The 23,041-nt window shown below is 41.0% G+C and overlaps 1 protein-coding gene across 1 annotated transcript in view; it reads right to left on the bottom strand.

Moving 5' to 3' along the window:
- Positions 1-7,925: 7,925 nt before the first annotated feature.
- Positions 7,926-23,041, bottom strand: part of LOC123996465 (tetraspanin-1) — a 29,420-nt gene continuing 14,304 nt past the window's right edge. The window contains exons 3-7 of the mRNA XM_046299835.1: positions 19,143-19,217; positions 10,349-10,447; positions 9,490-9,633; positions 8,953-9,036; positions 7,926-8,162 (exon numbers count right to left, since the gene is read on the bottom strand). Coding sequence (XP_046155791.1) covers positions 8,103-8,162; positions 8,953-9,036; positions 9,490-9,633; positions 10,349-10,447; positions 19,143-19,217 — 462 coding nt within the window. The 3' untranslated portion in view covers positions 7,926-8,102. The remainder of the gene's footprint in view (positions 8,163-8,952; positions 9,037-9,489; positions 9,634-10,348; positions 10,448-19,142; positions 19,218-23,041) is intronic.

Below are 23,041 nucleotides of genomic sequence, written 5' to 3'. Positions count from 1 at the left end.
CTCCCCTACCACCAAAATGTAACTTTCCCCACTCTCCCCTACCACCAAAATGTAACTTTCTCCACTCTCCCCTGACATCAGACTGTAACTTGTGTGTTGTCCTCCTCAGTGCCTGCATGTGTGGGATCTGAATGTCAAAGGGCATCACAATGATCTCTGGAGGACATACCACAAAGCAGTATAAAACGGAGCTGCTAACAATTTTGGGATCTTTGATGCGTCTCCTTGACGACAGTTGGATGACATATCAGCCCGGTCTTTGGGTCAACAAACTGGATGAAAAGGATGAAAGCGAAAGAGAGCGGATGGTGTTCAAATCTCCTCTCAATTTTGAAAGTATGAAGTTGACATGATCAGTCCAATCAAAGCTACTGTAGATATAACATGATTTGACACCATTTTATCTGTGGCCAATGCCCTTGAGCCTTCTTGGATGGGCACTTCTAATGCAACTCCATGGCAGCACCTAAGGGGTTTGAATATTTTTGCTCTACCCTTAGATTTGGCAGTGACGTAGGGTCCCCATGAGTGACAGAACACTGAGCCAATCATGGCTTAACTAGAGAACATTACCATCCCCTATGCTCTGTCTTTTCAACTGGCTGTCCCACCACCACAGAAAGCACTGAGCTAGGCTGAAACACCTGCATTGTGGAGTTACCTTACTCAAGAAAGCAAAACAGAGACCATGTTTGTATGGAGGCTTTATTAACTTAATGATTATTATTTTAACATTGTTTTCTACATTTTTTGCAAATTGATATTTGACACGTATTAATTCCAAAATGACATACATAAAACAAGCTATAGGGCTCAAAACATTGCCCTGAATGACGGGTCTCAACTGATCTATAGACACCTTCATAAACACATTAATATACCCATTCATAAACACATTTACCCACATCTATAGACACATTCATAAACACATTAATATACACATTCATAAACACATTTACACACATCTATAGACACCTTCATAAACACATTTACACACATCTATAGACACATTCATAAACACATTAATATACCTATTCATAAACACATTTACCCACATCTATAGACACCTTCATAAACACATTTACACACATCTATAGACACCTTCATAAACACATTAATATACCCATTCATAAACACATTTACCCACATCTATAGACACCTTCATAAACACATTGACACACATCTATAGACACATTCATAAACACATTAATATACACATTCATAAACACATTAATATACCCATTCATAAACACATTAATATACACATTCATAAACACATTAATATACCCATTCATAAACACATTTACACATATCTATAGGCACATTCATAAACACATTAATATACCCATCTATAGACACCTTCATAAACACATTAATATACACATTCATAAACACATTTACACATATATATAGGCACATTCATAAACACATTTACACACATCTATAGGCACATTCATAAACACATTAATATACCCATTCATAAACACATTTACACACACCTATAGGGACATTCATAAACACATTAATATACCCATTCATAAACACATTTACACAGATCTATAGGCACATTCATAAACACATTAATATACCCATTCATAAACACATTTACACACATCTATAGGCACATTCATAAACACATTTACACACACCTATAGGCACATTCATAAACACATTAATATACCCATTCATAAACACATTTACACATATCTATAGACACATTCATAAACACATTAATATACCCATTCATAAACACATTAATATACCCATTCATAAACACATCTATAGGCACATTCATAAACACATTAATATACCCATTCATAAACACATTTACACATATCTATAGGCACATTCATAAACACATTAATATACCCATTCATAAACACATTTACACATATCTATAGGCACATTCATAAACACATTAATATACCCATTCATAAACACATTTACACACATCTATAGGCACATTCATAAACACATTTACACACACCTATAGGCACATTCATAAACACATTAATATACCCATTCATAAACACATTTACACATATCTATAGGCACATTCATAAACACATTAATATACCCATCTATAGACACCTTCATAAACACATTAATATACCCATTCATAAACACATTTACACATATCTATAGGCACATTCATAAACACATTAATATACCCATTCATAAACACATTTACACATATCTATAGGCACATTCATAAACACATTAATATACCCATTCATAAACACATTTACACATATCTATAGGCACATTCATAAACACATTAATATACCCATTCATAAACACATTTACACATATCTATAGGCACATTCATAAACACATTAATATACCCATTCATAAAAACATTTACAAACATCTATAGGCACATTCATAAACACATTTACACACACCTATAGGCACATTCATAAACACATTAATATACCCATTCATAAACACATTAATATACCCATTCATAAACACATTAATATACCCATTCATAAACACATTTACACACATCTATAGGCACATTCATAAACACATTTACACACACCTATAGGCACATTCATAAACACATTAATATACCCATTCATAAACACATTTACACATATCTATAGGCACATTCATAAACACATTAATATACCCATTCATAAACACATTTACACACATCTATAGGCACATTCATAAACACATTTACACACACCTATAGGCACATTCATAAACACATTAATATATCCATTCATAAACACATTAATATACCCATTCATAAACACATTTACACATATCTATAGGCACATTCATAAACACATTAATATACCCATTCATAAACACATTTACACATATCTATAGGCACATTCATAAACACATTAATATACCCATTCATAAACACATTTACACACATCTATAGTCACATTCATAAACACATTTACACACACCTATAGGCACATTCATAAACACATTAATATACCCATTCATAAACACATTTACACACATCTATAGGCACATTCATAAACACATTAATATACCCATTCATAAACACATTTACACACATCTATAGGCACATTCATAAACACATTAATATACCCATTCATAAACACATTTACACATATCTATAGGCACATTCATAAACACATTAATATACCCATTCATAAACACATTTACACACATCTATAGGCACATTCATAAACACATTAATATATCCATTCATAAACACATTAATATACCCATTCATAAACACATCTATAGGCACATCCATAAACACATTAATATACCCATTCATAAACACATTTACACACATCTATAGGCACATTCATAAACACATTTACACATATCTATAGGCACATTCATAAACACATTAATATACCCATTCATAAACACATTAATATATCCATTTATAAACAAATCTATAAACACATTCATACTCACATCTATAGACTCATTCATACTCACATCTATAGACTCATTCATACTCACATCTATAAACACATTCATACTCACATCTATAGACTCATTCATACTCACATCTATAGACTCATTCATACTCACATCTATAGACTCATTCATACTCACATCTATAGACAAGTTCATACTCACATCTATAGACTCATTCATACTCACATCTATAGACTCATTCATACTCACATCTATAGACTCATTCATACTCACATCTATAGACTCATTCATACTCACATCTATAGACTCATTCATACTCACATCTATAGACTCATTCATACTCACATCTATAAACACATTCATACTCACATCTATAGACTCATTCATACTCACATCTATAGACTCATTCATACTCACATCTATAGACTCATTCATACTCACATCTATAGACTCATTCTGTTATGCAGGTGAATGAGGACCCAAAAGCGACTTGGCGAAAACAGAGTTTTTAATCCAGTAAGATACTTAACAAAACAAAAGGCATAATACTACTCGTAAAGACGAGAACAGACTGGAGACTTGATCAAGAACTGCAGGTTGCCTCGGGAAGGCACTTGAACCTAGCAGACTCAGACACCTGCTCACCACGCAGCATCTGAGGGAAACACGACACGACAGGGCAAAACATAGACACAGCACGGTGAATATAGACAAGGATCCGACAGGGCAGGTACGGAAAACAAGGAGAGAAATAGGGACTCTAATCAGGGAAAAGGATCGGGAACAGGTGTGAGAAGACTAAATGATTGATTAGGGGAATAGGAACAGCTGGGAGCAGGAACGGAACGATAGAGAGAAGAGAGAGCGAGAGAGTGAGAGAGGGAGGGGGAGAGAGAGGGATAGAAAGAGGGAAAGAACCTAATAAGACCAGCAGAGGGAAACGAATAGAAGGGGAAGCACAGGGACAAGACATGATAATTAATGACAAAACATGACACATTCATATTCACATCTATAGACAAGTTCATACTCACATCTATAAACACATTCATAAACAAATTCATACTCACATTCATAGACTCATTCATAGACTCATTCATACTCACATTCATAGACACATTCATAGACACATTTATAGACACATTATTTGAAACATTCATAGACACATTTGTAGACATCTATAGAAACATTCAGACACATTTATAGACACATTCATAGACACATTTATAGACACATTATTTGAAACATTCATAGACACATTTGTAGACATCTATAGAAACATTCAGACACATTTATAGACACATTAATAGACACATTAATAGATATTCATACACATTAATACTCACATTCATAGAAAGATTAATAGACATCTATAGACACATTTATCTCTTATGCAGTTTGGTAGTGGTGTCAGTTGTTCTTGCAGTGTGTGTATTATGGATTGAGGGAGTTGTAGTGAAATTCTTCATACCTGTGTGATTGACATAAGTATGTTCATTAATTATAGAAGTGAATCTACAGCAGGCATCACAACATTCATTTATTACTACTAGAATATTCCTAATACATTTTCTTGTTCTTGGTAAGGTTGTTTTCTCCAGCCTCGTCCTTGTATCCAGATTTCCCAGGAGAAGGTGTTGGGTAAACCAACAGAGAGGAGAAGGGAACAGAGTGTGGGCTAGGGAAATGTATGCAAATCCCCTGGATGGTACATTTCCGTAACCACGGTGGTTGACCAAGGACAAACACCTTCCTGTCCTATGAGTTTTCATCCCTCGCCATCTCAATGATCTCTTCATGGAGACACCCTGTCAGAACCCATAGCTAGACTGTATGTGTGTGTTCATAGCGACATCAGTATCTGTGTGTGTGTTCATTGAACTTGTGTGCGCACATCTGCATGTACTATGTATAAACTGTATGCCTGTATCTGAATTAGTCTGTCAAGCTGAATGTTCATGTTTGTTCATAATTAAATGTGTGTCTCCCCAGATAAAGACAGTGTTTAGTTTCCTACAGGGCGATTGTTTCTGGCTCTGTGAACACACATTGAAGCTGTCGCTGGATCCGATAGATGAGGGGGTTTTGATTGTGTTTTATTGTAAACACTAATGCTAAACCTGTTCATTTGGCCTGTCCGTCAAGAGCAGTGGGTCCTATCAGAGCCTAGGTTAATGTCGTTTTGACTTATTCAGCATTGAGATGAGCAGTACTCTCTCTAAGCCCCTCGGCGTTGGAGATATAGATGAAATATTGATCGATCACTGGGACTGTAGTCCTCTCTAGAACGAGAGGAGAAGACAGGGTTGGTGTATGAAGGTATTGTTGAGAGAGAGAGAGAGAGAGAGAGAGAGAGAGGGGGGTGGTGTGTGAGGGGTATCGTTATACATGGGAGGGAATGAGATGATCACAGTTGGTCTGAAATGATGAGAGATTTATCTCTAAATACCTCTGAGGTCTAATTGGCTAGAATGGTATATGGTCTTGCCCCCACCCCTCTCTCCCTGAGCAGTGAGAATACCAGGGTCACTAAAACAGACCGTCAGAGGGGAACAACATTTGCTTGGCGTTCAGGGTTTGAACAGGGATTTAAGATGATGATTCCACTAATTCAGATGCAATAGCCAGAGGCATGGTCTACAAGGCTTGAACAATACACTATCTCACGCTCTCTCTCCATTCCTCCTTGCTATGTTTCAGAGGCCCCCGATTGGTCAATATTTACTGTAACTTCTGTGAACAGTCTGGTAATAGAACAAAGACTAAAAATGTACAGTATTCCATTCATCTTGACCTTAATTTAACTAGGCAAGTCAGTTAAGAACAATTTCTTATTTTCAATGACGGTCAAAGAACTGCCTCGTTCATGGGCAGAACGACAGCTTTTTACCTTGTCAGCTCGGGGATTCGATCTCGCAACCTTTCGGTTACTAGTCCAACACACTAACCACTAGGCTTCCTGCCACTCCATCTGCACACATTACTATTATGTGACACACAGTACAATGCAGTGTGTTGTTGCTCACTGCTCATGTGATATAGCTGGGTTTGAATTATTACAATGCAGTGTGTTGTTGCTCATGTGATATAGCTGGGTTTGAATTATTACAATGCAGTCTGTTGTTGCTCACTGCTCATGTTATATCGCTGGGTTTGAATTATTACAATGCAGTGTGTTGTTGCTCATGTGATATAGCTGGGTTTGAATTATTACAATGCAGTGTGTTGTTGCTCATGTGATATAGCTGGGTTTGAATTATTACAATGCAGTGTGTTGTTGCTCATGTGATATAGCTGGGTTTGAATTATTACAATGCAGTGTGTTGTTGCTCACTGCTCATGTGATATAGCTGGGTTTGAATGATCTAAAATTCATATGACAGTATACACTGAGAGTAGAAAAACATTAAAGACACCTGCTCTTTCCATGACATAGACTGACGGTGAGGAGACAGGTTAAATAAGGATTTTCATGCCTTGAGACAATTGAGACATGGATTGTGTGTGTGCCATTCAGAAGGTGAATGGGCAAGACAAAATATTTAAGTGCCTTTGAACGGGGTATGGTAGTAGATGCCAGGCCCACCGGTTTGTGTCAAGAACTGCAACGCTGCTGGGTTTTTCAAGCTCAACAGTTTCCCGTGTTCATCAAGTATGGTCCACTACCCAAAGGACATCCAGCCAACTTGACACAACTGTGGGAAGCATTGGAGTCAACATGTGCCAGCATCCCAGTGGAACGCTTTCCACACCTTGTAGAGTCAACATGGGCCAGCATCCCTGTGGAACGCTTTCAACACCTTGTAGAGTCCACATGGGCCAGCATCCCTGTGGAACGCTTTCAACACCTTGTAGAGTCAACATGGGCCAGCATCCCTGTGGAACGCTTTCAACACCTTGTAGACTCAACATGGGCCAGCATCCCTGTGGAACGCTTTCAACACCTTGTAGAGTCAAAATGGGCCAGCATCCCTGTGGAACGCTTTCAACACCTTGTAGAGTCAACATGTGCCAGCATCCCTGTGGAACGCTTTCAACACCTTGTAGAGTCAACATGGGCCAGCATCCCTGTGGAACGCTTTCAACACCTTGTAGAGTCAACATGGGCCAGCATCCCTGTGGAACGCTTTCAACACCTTGTAGAGTCAACATGGGCCAGCATCCCTGTGGAACGCTTTCAACACCTTGTAGAGTCAACATGGGCCAGCATCCCTGTGGAACACTTTCAACACCTTGTAGAGTCAACATGGGCCAGCATCCCTGTAGAATGCTTTCAACACCTTGTAGAGTCCATGCCCCGACAAATTCAGGCTGTTCTGAGGGCAAAAAAGGGTGGGGGTACAACTCAATATTAGGAAGGTGTCCTTGTGGTTTAGAACACTTAGTGTATGTAGGAACTTCAAATGTGTGATTTTGTTGTAAAACATCCAGTCATGTTGGTAGCTGAAATTTATTGTAATTATAAAGTGTATTTACAGTAGATAAATGTGACAACATCTAAAATAACATTACACACAATTACAGTACTATGTTTTGGCTTTTGTGTGCTATTAATTAAAAAGATATCTCACTTGATTAGTAAACGTAAAATAATGGATAACTGATATACATTTGTAGATAATAACATCAAGGCAACCTATCAGATATAATGGCACTACAATCACTATTATTAACCTTTCACAGTACATAACAACATATTGTCTGTCCAATACAAAGTCTCAGCTGACATTGTTGTCCAGATAGCAATACAGGTACATGGATACCAGCATCGCTGCCACCTAGGAGAGAGAAACTTGTGTTAGGATGATCTAGATTAGAACTACAATAACATGGCTTTAATTACATGTACAGTGCCTTCAGAAAGTATTCACACTTTGTTGTGTTACAACCTGAATTTAAAATGGAATACATTTAGATTTTGTGTCACTGGCCTCCACACAATACCCCATAATGTCAAATGATCAATTATGCTTTTATATAAAAACAAGAAAATAAACATATTTGAATTCAGGCTGTAACACAACAAAATGTGTAATAAGTCAAGAGGTATGAACACTTTCTGAAGGCCCTGTAACAGCTCCTGTATCCAACACTAGCTGTCATTATGGCCGGGAGTTTGTCCTGACACGCTGACCTGACCATAGCCACATCTGACTGGACCATAACAGCAAACACTCCCTAGCCCTGCTGCGTACGGTTCCTACATGCACCTACCCTATCGGCTCTTCCTGACTGCTTGTCAATATGCGTGAGTCACTTTATAACATTATGATCAGATTGTAGATCAGATTCGTCAAAGCCATAAAACATCTCCACTGGATGTTCAGTACATGCAAATCAACCGCTTTTACTCATCCTGACTAGAGGTCGGTAGACATGGTACACGGTTATACTCCTGCACTGAACAATGCACAGTTACATCTTTTACAGACACTCTTATCCAGAGCAAATGTTATCCAGAGCAAATGTTTTATACTGGTCCCCCCGTGGGAATTGAACCCACGTGTCAGAAGTGCCACGCTCTACCAACTGAGCCACACAGGCTCATTTATGACCTGTTGATTTTACCTCCAGCCCTCCGATGCCTACGGCTATCCCACCTACGATGTTGGCATGCTTCTGAAGGGCCGTCAACAGCTGTTCGAAACAGCCCTGGAGAGGAACGTGTACAGAACATGTCTAAGTGGTTTTTAAAACACAAGGTCATTAAAGGCATTGGGTCAGACTTGTTACACATTTGCACGTGTTTTTCTCAAGATCAAGTGAAGGTTGTTGAAGATGTTTAGTTTATGATACATTTGAGTGTAAACAAGGAGACTTATGGTTGTTCCTGTGGGAAACAGTGTCACTCTGTGGGTGTCTCACCCAGTCTTTGGCATGTCCTAAATGACACCCTATTTTCTAATAGTGCACTACTTTTGACCAGAGATGATACCGTCTATAATAATATTTTTTAAACAGTATTGTCCTTGTTTGGTTGAGTTTAAAACCATCAGAATGGAGAAAGCCCAATGAACTAATGTTACCATAAGAGTCATGCACTGCTCATGATACATAGAACTTTGATTATTCAGAACAGTGAGCTGTTGGCAGCCATGGTCTCACCTGAACATCACTGTGCCATGCCTGCTGCTGGCTGCAGGGGGCAGTGTCTAGCTGGCAACAGCTGGGTGGGTAGCTACCCTCACGCTGCTCAGAGTAGTACGAGTCAGTAAAGTCTGTGTAGTTGGTGAAGCCACAGCAGTTCAGCTTCAAGGACACGGAGAGAAAGAGAGAAAATGTGCGATGTTGTAGCATTCTCTCAGCATTCCCTTGTAACACTGGGGTGAAATGCTAACAACAATGTGCTGAAGATGGATGAGCACACTGGCAAGTTTTCACCAAAATAATTTAGTTATTGATTTACCATTCAATAAAAAGCAACACAACATGGACGGTTATGCAACGAACAGCTTTTCTTTGGCATTCTACTTAGGTTATTGATTTGCATTCCTCTGTACTTTCTAGCCTGTAGGCTACTTAAAGATGGTGACCATGGTCCCAGAGAGGTACGTGATGTATTGATATGCTTTTAGCAGAGAGAGAGGTTCACAAGTCAAGGTCTTTGAATGTATCAAACATAATAAGGAGAGCTGAGCAATAGCAGAAATGTAGAATTGTTTGCAACTGAAAACATGGTAAGGCACAATACAGAAGCTATACAATACAAAGAGTCAAAGCCATGTCATTACCATTCTAACCTCTTACAGGGTAGAATGTGATTGACATGTGATAGATAGAGCATGACAAACTCAGCAGTTATGGCCCATACCGTATGGGATTAAATATCACAGATAGGGTTAGTCAGGACTCAGGAGGGCTAGCCACGGACTTGGAGGGTTCAGGCTCACCATTGTCTATGTACAACGGCACCTGTCTTGCTCCTGGATAGCGGAGAAATATTCGTAACTTGGGGTAGCCATACCTCGGTCATGGTGCTGTTCCAGATCTTGGTGACCACCGGATCGCTGCCATACTGGTTCTTCAAGACAAGGGTGGCCCATGCTTTAAGAATCCCCTCGGCCTGGAGACCATACACAGACAGACAGACAGACAGACAGACAGACAGACAGACAGACAGACAGACAGACAGACAGACAGACAGACAGACAGACAGACAGACAGACAGACAGACAGACAGACAGACAGACAGACAGACAGACAGACAGACAGACAGACAGACAGACAGACAGACAGACAGACAGACAGACAGACAGACAGACAGACAGACAGACAGACAGACAGACAGACAGACAGACAGACAGACAGACAGACAGACACATACACAGAGAGAGAAAGACACACACACACATGACAATCCCCGGGTGCATATACACGCACCGTAGCAAATAGGGCCATTAAGCTCCTAACATCAACGACCTCTACACGCACGCACGCACACACACACACACACACACACACACACACACACACACACACACACACACACACACACACACACACACACACACACACACACACACACACACACACACACACACACACACACACACACACACACACACACACACACACACACACACACACACACACACACACACACACACACACACACACACACACACACACACACAGGTCACTGAACAAACCTACATCATATAGTCTGTTTTTACAAAGTGTACAGCTCAGGCAGTCAGCTATGCATCAATAATGAAATAAATGTCTATCTGAACCAAACAAAGCACCTGGGAAATAAAACCCATAGCCTGTCCCTGAGAAGATGACTGGGACATTTTTCTCCATTTTCTCCTTTGTGATTGTAAGTGGTCACATTTACATATATATTGATGCTCCTGTTTGTTCGGTTAGGACACTTTCTCCCATTGTGTTTCATACCATATGTATTTCATACACAGAGAACATATCTATATAATACACAGAGAACATATCTATATAATACACAGAGAACATATCTATATAATACAAAGGAATATGTTCATGCCAGAGAGAGTGAATTCCTATGACATACAGGCTTTCTTTCACCTCCCTCCCTCCCTCCCTCCCTCCCTCCCCCTCCCTCCCTCCCTCCCCTCCCTCCCTCCCCCTCCCTCCCTCCCTCCCTCCCTCCCACCCTCCCTCCCTCCCTCCCTCCCTCCCTCCCTCCCTCCCTCCCTCCCTCCCCCTCCCTCCCTCTATCCTCCCACTCTTTACCTCCCTCCCTCTCTCTCCCTCTCTACCTCCCTACCTCCATTCCTCCCTCCCTCTCTTTATTTCTCTACCTCCCTACCTACCTCCCTCCCTCCCTCTCTCTACCCCCTCCCTCTCTCTCCCTCTCTCTCCACCTTCTCTCTCTACCTCCCTCTCTCCCCACTCCCACTCTCTACCTTCCTACCTCCCTTCCTCCCTCCCTTTCTTTATCTCTACCTCCCTACCTACCTACCTCCCTCTCTCTCTCCCCCTTCTCTCTCTACCTCCATACCCCCCACTCTGTACCTCCCTCAATCTCTTTACCTCTCTACCTCCCTACCTCCCTCCCACTCTCTACCTCCCTCCCTCTCTCTCCCTCTCTACCTCCCTACCTCCATTCCTCCCTCCCTCTCTTTATTTCTCTACCTTCCTACCTACCTCCCTCCCTCCCTCTCTCTACCCCCTCCCTCTCTCTCCGTCTCTCTCCCCCTTCTCTCTCTACCTCCCTCTCTCCCCACTCCCACTCTCTACCTCCCTCCCTCTCTTTTCCTCTCTACCTCCCTCCCTCCCTCCCTCCCACTCTCTACCTCCCTCAATCTCTTTACCTCTCTACCTCCCTACTTCCCTCCCACTCTCTACCTCCCTCCCACTCTCTACCTCCCTCAATCTCTGTACCTCTCTACCTCCCTACCTCCCTCCCACTCTCTACCTCCCTCAATCTCTTTACCTCTCTACCTCCCTACCTCCCTCCCACTCTCTACCTCCCTCAATCTCTTTACCTCCCTCCCACTCTCTACCTCCCTCCCTCTCTTTACCTCCCTACCTCCCTACCTCCCTCTCTTTACCTCTCTACCTCCCTACCTCCCTTCCACTCTGTGTGTCCTCGTTTTTTCCATTTTGATTAATAAGCCCTTGGCATACAGTCACACAAAGACTCAAGGGAGCGAGTGTGTGTGTGTGTGTGTGTGTGTTCACGGAGTAGGGAGAGAGTAGCCTAAGGTGACGTGGAGACATGCTACAATTAAAAGTGCCCCCCAAGAAGCGGGAAGAGGGGCTCAGATCAGAGGGGTTATTACCAGCTAGCTAATTCATCACTGTCACTCTGCCTGCCTGGTTGCCTGCCCTGCGTGCCCCTCGCTACACTGCATTCCCTCACACACACTCACATGCACACATACACACACACACACACACACACACACTCACACATACACTGTGGACAGGGAAAAGGCCTAAACAACCAACACACTGGGCTCTGAGCCAGGAGAGGATAACGTACCGACTGTATCAACTAAACTGTGCAAGGAGAGGAGAGTTGTGGAGGATATTAGGCTATATGCCATTGAGTGTTATTAATCCATCTTCTACATTGTAGAATAATATTGAAGACCTCAAAACTATGAAATAACACATGTGGAATAATGTAGCAACCAAAAAAGCGTTAAACAAATCCATATATATTTTAGATTCTTCAAAGTAGCCACCCTTTGTCTTGATGACAGCTTTGCACACTCTTGGCATTCTCTCAACCAGCTTCACCTGGAATGCTTTTCCAACAGTCTTGAAGGAGTTCCCACATATGCTGAGCACTTGTTGGCTGCTTTTCCTTCACCCTGTGGTCCAACTCATCCGAAACCATCACAATTGGGTTGAGGTCGGGTGACTGTGGAGGCCAGAATCTAAAATCTATTTTGATTTGTTTAACACTTTGGTTACTACATGATTCCACATGTTATTTCACAGTGTTGATGTCTTCACTATTATTTTACAATGTAGAAAATAGTAAAAAATAAAGAAAAACCCTTGAATGAGTAGGTGTGTGCAAACTTTTGACTGGTACTGTATATATACAGTTGAAATCGGAAGTTTAAATACACTTAGGTTGGAGTCATTAAAAGTCATTTTTCAACCACTCCACACATTTCTTGTTAACAAACTATAGTTTTGGCAAGTCGGTTAGGACATCTACGTTGTGCGTGACACAAGTAATTTGTCCAACAATTGTTTACAGACAGATTATTTCACTTATAATTCACTGTATCACAATTCCAGTGGGTCAGAAGTTAACATTACAGTTGACTGTGCCATTAAACAGCTTGGAAAATTCCAGAAAATGTCATCGTGGCTTTAGAAGCTTCTGATAGGCTAATTGACATCATTTGAGACAATTGGAGGTGTACCTGTGGATGTATTTCAAGGCCTACCTTCAAACTCAGTGCCTCTTTGCTTGACATCATGGTAAAATCAAAAGAAATCAGCCAAGACCTCAGAAAAACAATTGTAGATCTCCACAAGGCTTGTTCATCCTTGGGAGAATTTTCCAAATGCCTGAAGGTACCGTGTTCATCTGTACAAACAATAGTATGCAAGTATAAATACCATGGGACCACGCAGCCGTCATACCGCTCAGGAAGGAGAAGCGTTCTGTCTCCTATAGATTAATGTACTTTGGTACAAAAAGTGCAAGTCAATCCTAGTACAACAGCAAATGACTGTGTGAAGAATCTGAGGGAAACAGGTACAAAAGTACCCCTCCACGGTAAAAATAGTCCTATATCGACATAACCTGAAAGGCCGCTCAGCAAGGAAGAAGCCACTCCTGCAAAACCACCAGACTATGGTTTGCAACTGCACATGGGGACAAAGATCATACTTTTTGGAGAAATGTCGTCTGGTCTGATGAAACAAAAATGTAACTGTTTGGCCATAATGACCATCGTTATGTTTGGAGGAAAAAGGGGGAGGCTTGCAAGCCGAAGAACACTATCCCAACCGTGAAGCACGGGGGTGGCAGCATAATGTTGTGGTGGTGCTTTGCTGCAGGAGGGACCGGTACACTTCACAAACTAGATGGCTTCATGAGGAAGGAAAATTATGTGGATATATTGAAGCAATATCTCAAGACATCAGTCAGGAAGTTAAAGCTTGGTCGCAAATGGGTCTTCCAAATGGACAATTACCCCAAGCATACTTCCAAAGTTGTGGCAAAATGGCTTAAGGACAACAAAGTCAAGCTATTGGAGTGGCCCTCACAAAGCCCTGACCTCAATCCTATAGAAAATGTGTGGGCTGAACTGGAAAAGCATGTGCAAGCAAGGAGGCCTACAAACCTGACTCAGTTACACCAGCTGTCAGGAGTGGGCCAAAATTCACCCAGCTTATTGTGGGAAGCTTGTGGAAGGCTACCCTTCCATATACAATATCTCTTTAAATATAAATATAAATCATGAAAAAGTGTTAATTATCTGACATGATTTAATTATAAAAAACAGAGGAAGCTCTATAGCAGAGTAGCTCTTACCGACAGAAACAACCTCTCTGTTATAATCGATCTGTTATTAAGGCCCTGAAGTAACTAGCCGTGTTGGTTTTATCCATCATATAAGCGTCACGTGTCTCCTCTGAATGGCTTTTAGAAGAACTATAAAGCGGTCATATAACGCTTGCATAACGCTCCCTAAAATTGGTTATTAAATCAGAGTTATTGAGATTCCACCGGGTCATGGCCTTTTGGTTAGATTAGGGCGTAGGCCCGATGGGGAAAAGGAGATTTATGTGGTAGATAAAGAAGTAGGAAATAGATCAACACCCTATATGTATTGCCCATTCCATTGTTTCAGGGGTATATTTCGGAGAATTATTATGTTCATGGATGGCTATGTATATTCCTACCCAATCCATATTAATTATTGCAATGATACTGTGTCATCAAAAGCCGGGGATGGGCAGATGCTCGGAGACTGCCAAATACATTATCGAAATGGCGCTGTTCTTTGTCTAGGTCCTGAATTAATAGGATTAATGCTAAAAAAACAGCACAGTAGATTCACTATAAGCATATCTAATTAAGTAACAATGAGAATCTATAATACACGCCTAGGATCTCTTCTGGCCCTCGACAAAGACCCACCAACACACATGCACACACGCACGCACGCACGCACGCACGCACGCACGCACGCACGCACGCACGCACGCACACACACACACACACACACACACACACACACACACACACACACACACACACACACACACACACACACACACACACACACACACACACACACAGATAGGCTCAGTTGGTAGAGCATGGCGCTTGTAACGCCAGGGTAGTGGGTTCGATCCCCGGGACCACCCATACGTAGAATGTATGCACACATGACTGTAAGTCGCTTTGGATAAAAGCGTCTGCTAAATGGCATATATTATATTATTATTATCAGAGATGCTGAAGTTTTCACTAGTTACCACAGTCACAAAGTCAAAATATATTGTATATTGTTTTGGGTTTTTTTGGTCCAAATTTAAGGTTAGGGTTAGGCAAAAGGTTAGCAATGTGGTTAAGGTTACGGAAAAGGTTAGCAGTGTGGTTAAGGTTAGGGAAAAGGTTAGCAGTGTGGTTAAGGTTAGGCAAAAGGTTAGCAGTGTGGTTAAGGTTAGGGAAAAGGTTAGCAGTGTGGTTAAGGTTAGACAAAAGGTTAGCAGTGTGGTTAAGGTTAGGGTTAGGCAAAAGGTTAGCAATGTGGTTTAGGTTAGGGTTAGGCAAAAGGTTAGCAGTGTGGTTAAGGTTAGGCAAAAGGTTAGCAGTGTGGTTAAGGATAGGGTTAGGCAAAAGGTTAGCAGTGTGGTTAAGGTTAGGGTTAGGCAAATGGTTAGCAGTGTGGTTAAGGTTAGAGTTAGGCAAAAGGTTATTAGTGTGGTTACGGTTAGGGATAGGCAAAAGGTTAGCAGTGTGGTTACGGTTAGGGATAGGCAAAAGGTTAGCAGTGTGGTTAATGTTAGGGATAGGCAAAGGGTTAGCAGTGTGGTTACGGTTAGGGATAGGCAAAGGGTTAGCAGTGTGGTTAATGTTAGGGATAGGCAAAAGGTTAGCAGTGTGGTTAAGGTTAGGGATAGGCAAAGGGTTAGCAGTGTGGTTAAGGTTAGGGATAGGCAAAGGGTTAGCAGTGTGGTTAATGTTAGGGATAGGCAAAGGGTTAGCAGTGTGGTTAAGGTTAGGGATAGGCAAAAGGTTAGCAGTGTGGTTAAGGTTAGAGTTAGGCAAAAGGTTATTAGTGTGGTTAATGTTAGGGATAGGCAAAAGGTTAGCAGTGTGGTTACGGTTAGGGTTAGGCAAAAGGTTATTAGTGTGGTTAATGTTAGGGATAGGCAAAGGGTTAGCAGTATGGTTACGGTTAGGGATAGGCAAAGGGTTAGCAGTGTGGTTACGGTTAGGGATAGGCAAAGGGTTAGCAGTGTGGTTACGGTTAGGGATAGGCAAAGGGTTAGCAGTGTGGTTACGGTTAGGGATAGGCAAAGGGTTAGCAGTGTGGTTACGGTTTGGATAGGCAAAGGGTTAGCAGTGTGGTTAAGGTTAGGGTTAGGCAAAAGGTTAGCAGTGTGGTTACGGTTAGGGATAGGCAAAAGGTTAGCAGTGTGGTTACGGTTAGGGTTAGGCAAAAGGTTAGCAGTGTGGTTACGGTTAGGGATAGGCAAAAGGTTAGCAGTGTGGTTAAGGTTAGGGTTAGGCAAAAGGTTAGCAGTGTGGTTACGGTTAGGGATAGGCAAAGGGTTAGCAGTGTGGTTACGGTTAGGGATAGGCAAAGGGTTAGCAGTGTGGTTACGGTTAGGGATAGGCAAAGGGTTAGCAGTGTGGTTAAGGTTAGGGATAGGCAAAAGGTTAGCAGTGTGGTTAAGGTTAGGGTTAGGCAAAAGGTTAGCAGTGTGGTTACGGTTAGGGTTAGGCAAAAGGTTATTAGTGTGGTTAATGTTAGGGATAGGCAAAGGGTTAGCAGTGTGGTTAAGGTTAGGGATAGGCAAAAGGTTAGCAGTGTGGTTACGGTTAGGGTTAGGCAAAAGGTTAGCAGTGTGGTTACGGTTAGGGATAGGCAAAGGGTTAGCAGTGTGGTTACGGTTAGGGATAGGCAAAAGGTTAGCAGTGTGGTTACGGTTAGGGATAGGTTTAAATCAGATTTATAAAAATAGAAATTAGGACTTTTGAGTAACTTTCACGATTATTTTCCAGGTTTTTGTGTTTGGAATGACACCGTTACTACGGGAGATGATGCTGTCATAGAATGACTAGGCCTATTACCCATAATGCTAATTGAAATTCCAAGTCAACTGCGCTGCTGTGCTTAAAGTCTGACGGGCCCACGTGTAACATCTTAAACATCTCATCATGATCCGCTTCCCTGTTTTACTTACAAGTAATCCACAAATCCCTTCAAATAATGCTGTCAAATTAAGTAAGGTATATAACAAGTCAAATAAGCTCTTGGCCTAAAACAAGGGAACAAACGTGAGCTGGTAGACATTGGACAGGTGGAAATTACAGTTACACGCTTGGATGTGGTCACATCGGTGCGAGTTACAAATTTTAGCTGGTCACTTTACTCAAAACATTCTATTTTTGGAGCAGCTAAAACCATGATTTGATCAAACGGTAACATCCTGATTCCTGCATCAAGGTGTTTTCCCTGCTGCCCCTGTTTCTCTCTGTGCCCCCCGAGTAGACTAGATGAAGAGAAGGGGAGGAAGAGAACAACACATTTGCACAAAGCTGGCTGTGCTGTGTTACGTCTAATCCATGAGACCGGATTGGCTGGAAAAATAAGTAGGCTACTGTTGTGGTTTTGTTTTCCCGTTTCCCCTTCCTCAGTGATTAGCCCCAAGTGAATTCGCCTACAGTATATGATAGCCTGTTTGTTCTCAAAAAGATGTAAGAAAATGTATCTCTACAGAACAGAATAAACAGAAATTCTGGAACCCTATTTTGACAGTACATTTATAGCAACAGCAGCCTAATTGTCAACCCAAAATTCATGCCAATCACTGGTTTACGTGTTTTGCATCAAAATATCTTTATTTTGCATTCCTGCTTGGACATGTGGGATGAAACAACGCATTTCTTGAATAAATCTCTTGAATAAGTCTGGAGCATTCCTATACTGTTTTTTAAATATACATAGACAACATGGGGCCAAAATTGAATTTGAAAGAGAAAGGAAGTGCCATGATCCCACAGGAAATAGGCCGATGGAATTTAAAAAAATGCTCCAGATTTGAGAATAATGGTATATCCAGAGACCTAAATGCAGAACAGATAAACACATTTTTGATTTGCAGGAGAGAATTTCGTTAAATAAAATGATTCATTTCCAATGATTTACCGTCTGAAAGGACAGGGTGTCCCACTAGTATTTTACTGAATGGGACTGGAGAAAGAGCAGGAGCCGGACCTATATATGTAAATAGTCTGTTTTGCATATAAAATGCTTTAACTTCAATATTCCAAAGTAATAAATTGCTCAAAGTGAGAGGCGTCGCACATAGCCCCAGGCAATCTGGGAGTCATTAAAGGGTCAAATGGACTGAAGTGGACATAAAGCCCAGTAATTCAATGATGGCCGGGCTATGAAGGAAAATTTACATGGAGATAAAAATCGAGAATGGGAGTGAAAGCTGGAGCAAGAGAGGGAGGAGGGGGAGGGATAGAGAGACTTAAGGAGAGATGATACAAAGAGAGAGAGAGAAAGAGAGAGGGAGGGAGTTTCGAGTCAGAGGTGGAGAGAGTGAGGGAGACTTACAAATGAAGAGTAGGCGAGGGCCACCGTTCCGGCTGCCACTTCAGCGATGAAAATAATCAGGATGATGGAGAAAAACTTAGTAGAACAAGACAAAGAAAAAGAACTTGGCTTTAGATTAGAGGAGCTGACTGCAACCTCAACCACAACCATAACACAACCACAACCACAACCATAACACAACCTCAACCACAACCACAACCATAACACAACCACAAGTTCACAAAATAACACAGCTATAACACAACCACAAGTTCACAAAATAACACAGCTATAACACAACCACAAGTTCACAAAACAACACAGCTATAACACAACCACAAGTTCACAAAATAACACAGCTATAACACAACCACAAGTTCACAAAACAACACAGCTATAACACAACCACAAGTTCACAAAATAACACAGCTATAACACAACCACAAGTTCACAAAATAACACAACCACAAGTTCACAAAATAACACAGCTATAACACAACCACAAGTTCACAAAATAACACAGCTAAAACACAACCACAAGTTCACAAAATAACACAGCTATAACACAACCACAAGTTCACAAAATAACACAGCTATAACACAACCACAAGTTCACAAAATAACACAGCTATAACACAACCACAAGTTCACAAAATAACACAGCTATAACACAACCACAAGTTCACAAAACAACACAGCTATAACACAACCACAAGTTCACAAAACAACACAGCTATAACACAACCACAAGTTCACAAAATAACACAGCTATAACACAACCACAAGTTCACAAAACAACACAGCTATAACACAACCACAAGTTCACAAAATAACACAACCACAAGTTCACAAAATAACACAGCTATAACACAACCACAAGTTCACAAAATAACACAGCTATAACACAACCACAAGTTCACAAAATAACACAGCTATAACACAACCACAAGTTCACAAAATAACACAGCTATAACACAACCACAAGTTCACAAAATAACACAGCTATAACACAACCACAAGTTCACAAAATAACACAGCTATAACACAACCACAAGTTCACAAAATAACACAGCTATAACACAACCACAAGTTCACAAAATAACACAGCTATAACACAACCACAAGTTCACAAAACAACACAGCTATAACACAACCACAAGTTCACAAAATAACACAGCTATAACACAACCACAAATTCACAAAATAACACAACCACAAGTTCACACAATAACACAGCTATAACACAACCACAAGTTCACAAAATAACACAGCTATAACACAACCACAAGTTCACAAAATAACACAGCTATAACACAACCACAAGTTCACAAAATAACACAGCTATAACACAACCACAAGTTCACAAATAACACAGCTATAACACAACCACAAGTTCACAAAATAACACAGCTATAACACAACCACAAGTTCACAAAATAACACAGCTATAACACAACCACAAGTTCACAAAATAACACAGCTATAACACAACCACAAGTTCACAAAACAACACAGCTATAACACAACCACAAGTTCACAAAATAACACAGCTATAACACAACCACAAGTTCACAAAATAACACAACCACAAGTTCACAAAATAACACAGCTATAACACAACCACAAGTTCACAAAATAACACAGCTATAACACAACCACAAGTTCACAAAATAACACAGCTATAACACAACCACAAGTTCACAAAACAACACAGCTATAACACAACCACAAGTTCACAAAACAACACAGCTATAACACAACCACAAGTTCACAAAATAACACAGCTATAACACAACCACAAGTTCACAAAACAACCATAACACAACCACAAGTTCACAAAACAACACAGCTATAACACAACCACAAGTTCACAAACACAACCATTACACAACCACACGTTCACAAACACAACCATTACACAACCACACGTTCACAAACACAACCATTACACAACCACAAGTTCACAAAACAACCATAACACAACCACAAGTTCACAAACACAACCATTACACAACCATAAGTTCGCAAACCAACCACTACACCATACCACAACACAACACAAAAATACAATACAACTGCAACAACTAAACAAACCCTATCCAACCACAACAACTAAACAACCCCTATCCAACCACAACAACTAAACAACCCCTATCCAACCACAACAACTAAACAACCCCTATCCAACCACAACAACTAAACAACCCCTATCCAACCACAACAGCTAAACAACCCCTATCCAACCACAACAACTAAACAACCCCTATCCAACCACAACAACTAAACAACCCCTGTCCAACCACAACAACTAAACAACCCCTATCCAACCACAACAACTAAACAACCCCTGTCCAACCACAACAACTAAACAACCCCTATCCAACCACAACAACTAAACAACCCCTATCCAACCACAACAACTAAACAACCCCTGTCCAACCACAACAACTAAACAACCCCTATCCAACCACAACAACTAAACAACCCCTATCCAACCACAACAACGAAACAACCCCTATCCAACCCCAACAACTAAACAACCCCTATCCAACCACAACAACTAAACAACAACTAAACAACCCCAACAACTAAACAACCCCTGTCCAACCACAACAACTAAACAACCCCTATCCAACCACAACAACTAAACAACAACTAAACAACCCCAACAAATAAACAACCCCTGTCCAACCACAACAATTAAACAACCCCTGTCCAACCACAACAATTAAACAACCCCTATCCAACCACAACAACTAAACAACCCCTGTCCAACCACAACAACTAAACAATCCCTATCCAACCACAACAACTAAACAACCCCTATCCAACCACAACAACGAAACAACCCCTATCCAACCACAACAACTAAACAACCCCTATCCAACCACAACAAATAAACAACCCCTGTCCAACCACAACAATTAAACAACCCCTGTCCAACCACAACAATTAAACAACCCCTATCCAACCACAACAACTAAACAACCCCTGTCCAACCACAACAACTAAACAACCCCTGTCCAACCCCAACAACTAAACAACCCCTGTCCAACCCCAACAACTAAACAACCCCTATCCAACCACAACAACTAAACAACCCCTATCCAACCACAACAACTAAACAACCCCTATCCAACCACAACAACTAAACAACAACTAAACAACCCCTATCCAACCACAACAACTAAACAACCCCTATCCAACCACAACAACTAAACAACAACTAAACAACCCCAACAACTAAACAACCCCTGTCCAACCACAACAACTAAACAACCCCTATCTAACCACAACAACTAAACAACCCCTATCCAACCACAACAACTAAACAACCCCTGTCCAACCACAACAACTAAACAACCCCTATCCAACCACAACAACTAAACAACCCCTATCCAACCACAACAACGAAACAACCCCTATCCAACCACAACAACTAAACAACCTCTATCCAACCACAACAACTAAACAACAACTAAACAACCCCTATCCAACCACAACAACTAAACAACCCCTGTCCAACCACAACAACTAAACAACCCCTATCCAACCACAACAACTAAACAACAACTAAACAACCCCAACAAATAAACAACCCCTGTCCAACCACAACAATTAAACAACCCCTATCCAACCACAACAACTAAACAACCCCTGTCCAACCACAACAACTAAACAATCCCTATCCAACCACAACAACTAAACAACCCCTATCCAACCACAACAACGAAACAACCCCTATCCAACCACAACAACTAAACAACCCCTATCCAACCACAACAACTAAACAACAACTAAACAACCCCTATCCAACCACAACAACTAAACAACCCCTATCGAACCACAACAACTAAACAACAACTAAACAACCCCAACAACTAAACAACCCCTATCCAACCACAACAACGAAACAACCC

The sequence above is a fragment of the Oncorhynchus gorbuscha genome, linkage group LG15, assembly GCF_021184085.1.
Source record: "Oncorhynchus gorbuscha isolate QuinsamMale2020 ecotype Even-year linkage group LG15, OgorEven_v1.0, whole genome shotgun sequence".
Classification (NCBI taxonomy): domain Eukaryota; kingdom Metazoa; phylum Chordata; class Actinopteri; order Salmoniformes; family Salmonidae; genus Oncorhynchus; species Oncorhynchus gorbuscha.
Note: the sequence above shows the minus strand (reverse complement) of the source record. Positions and strands in the feature narration are given on the sequence as shown.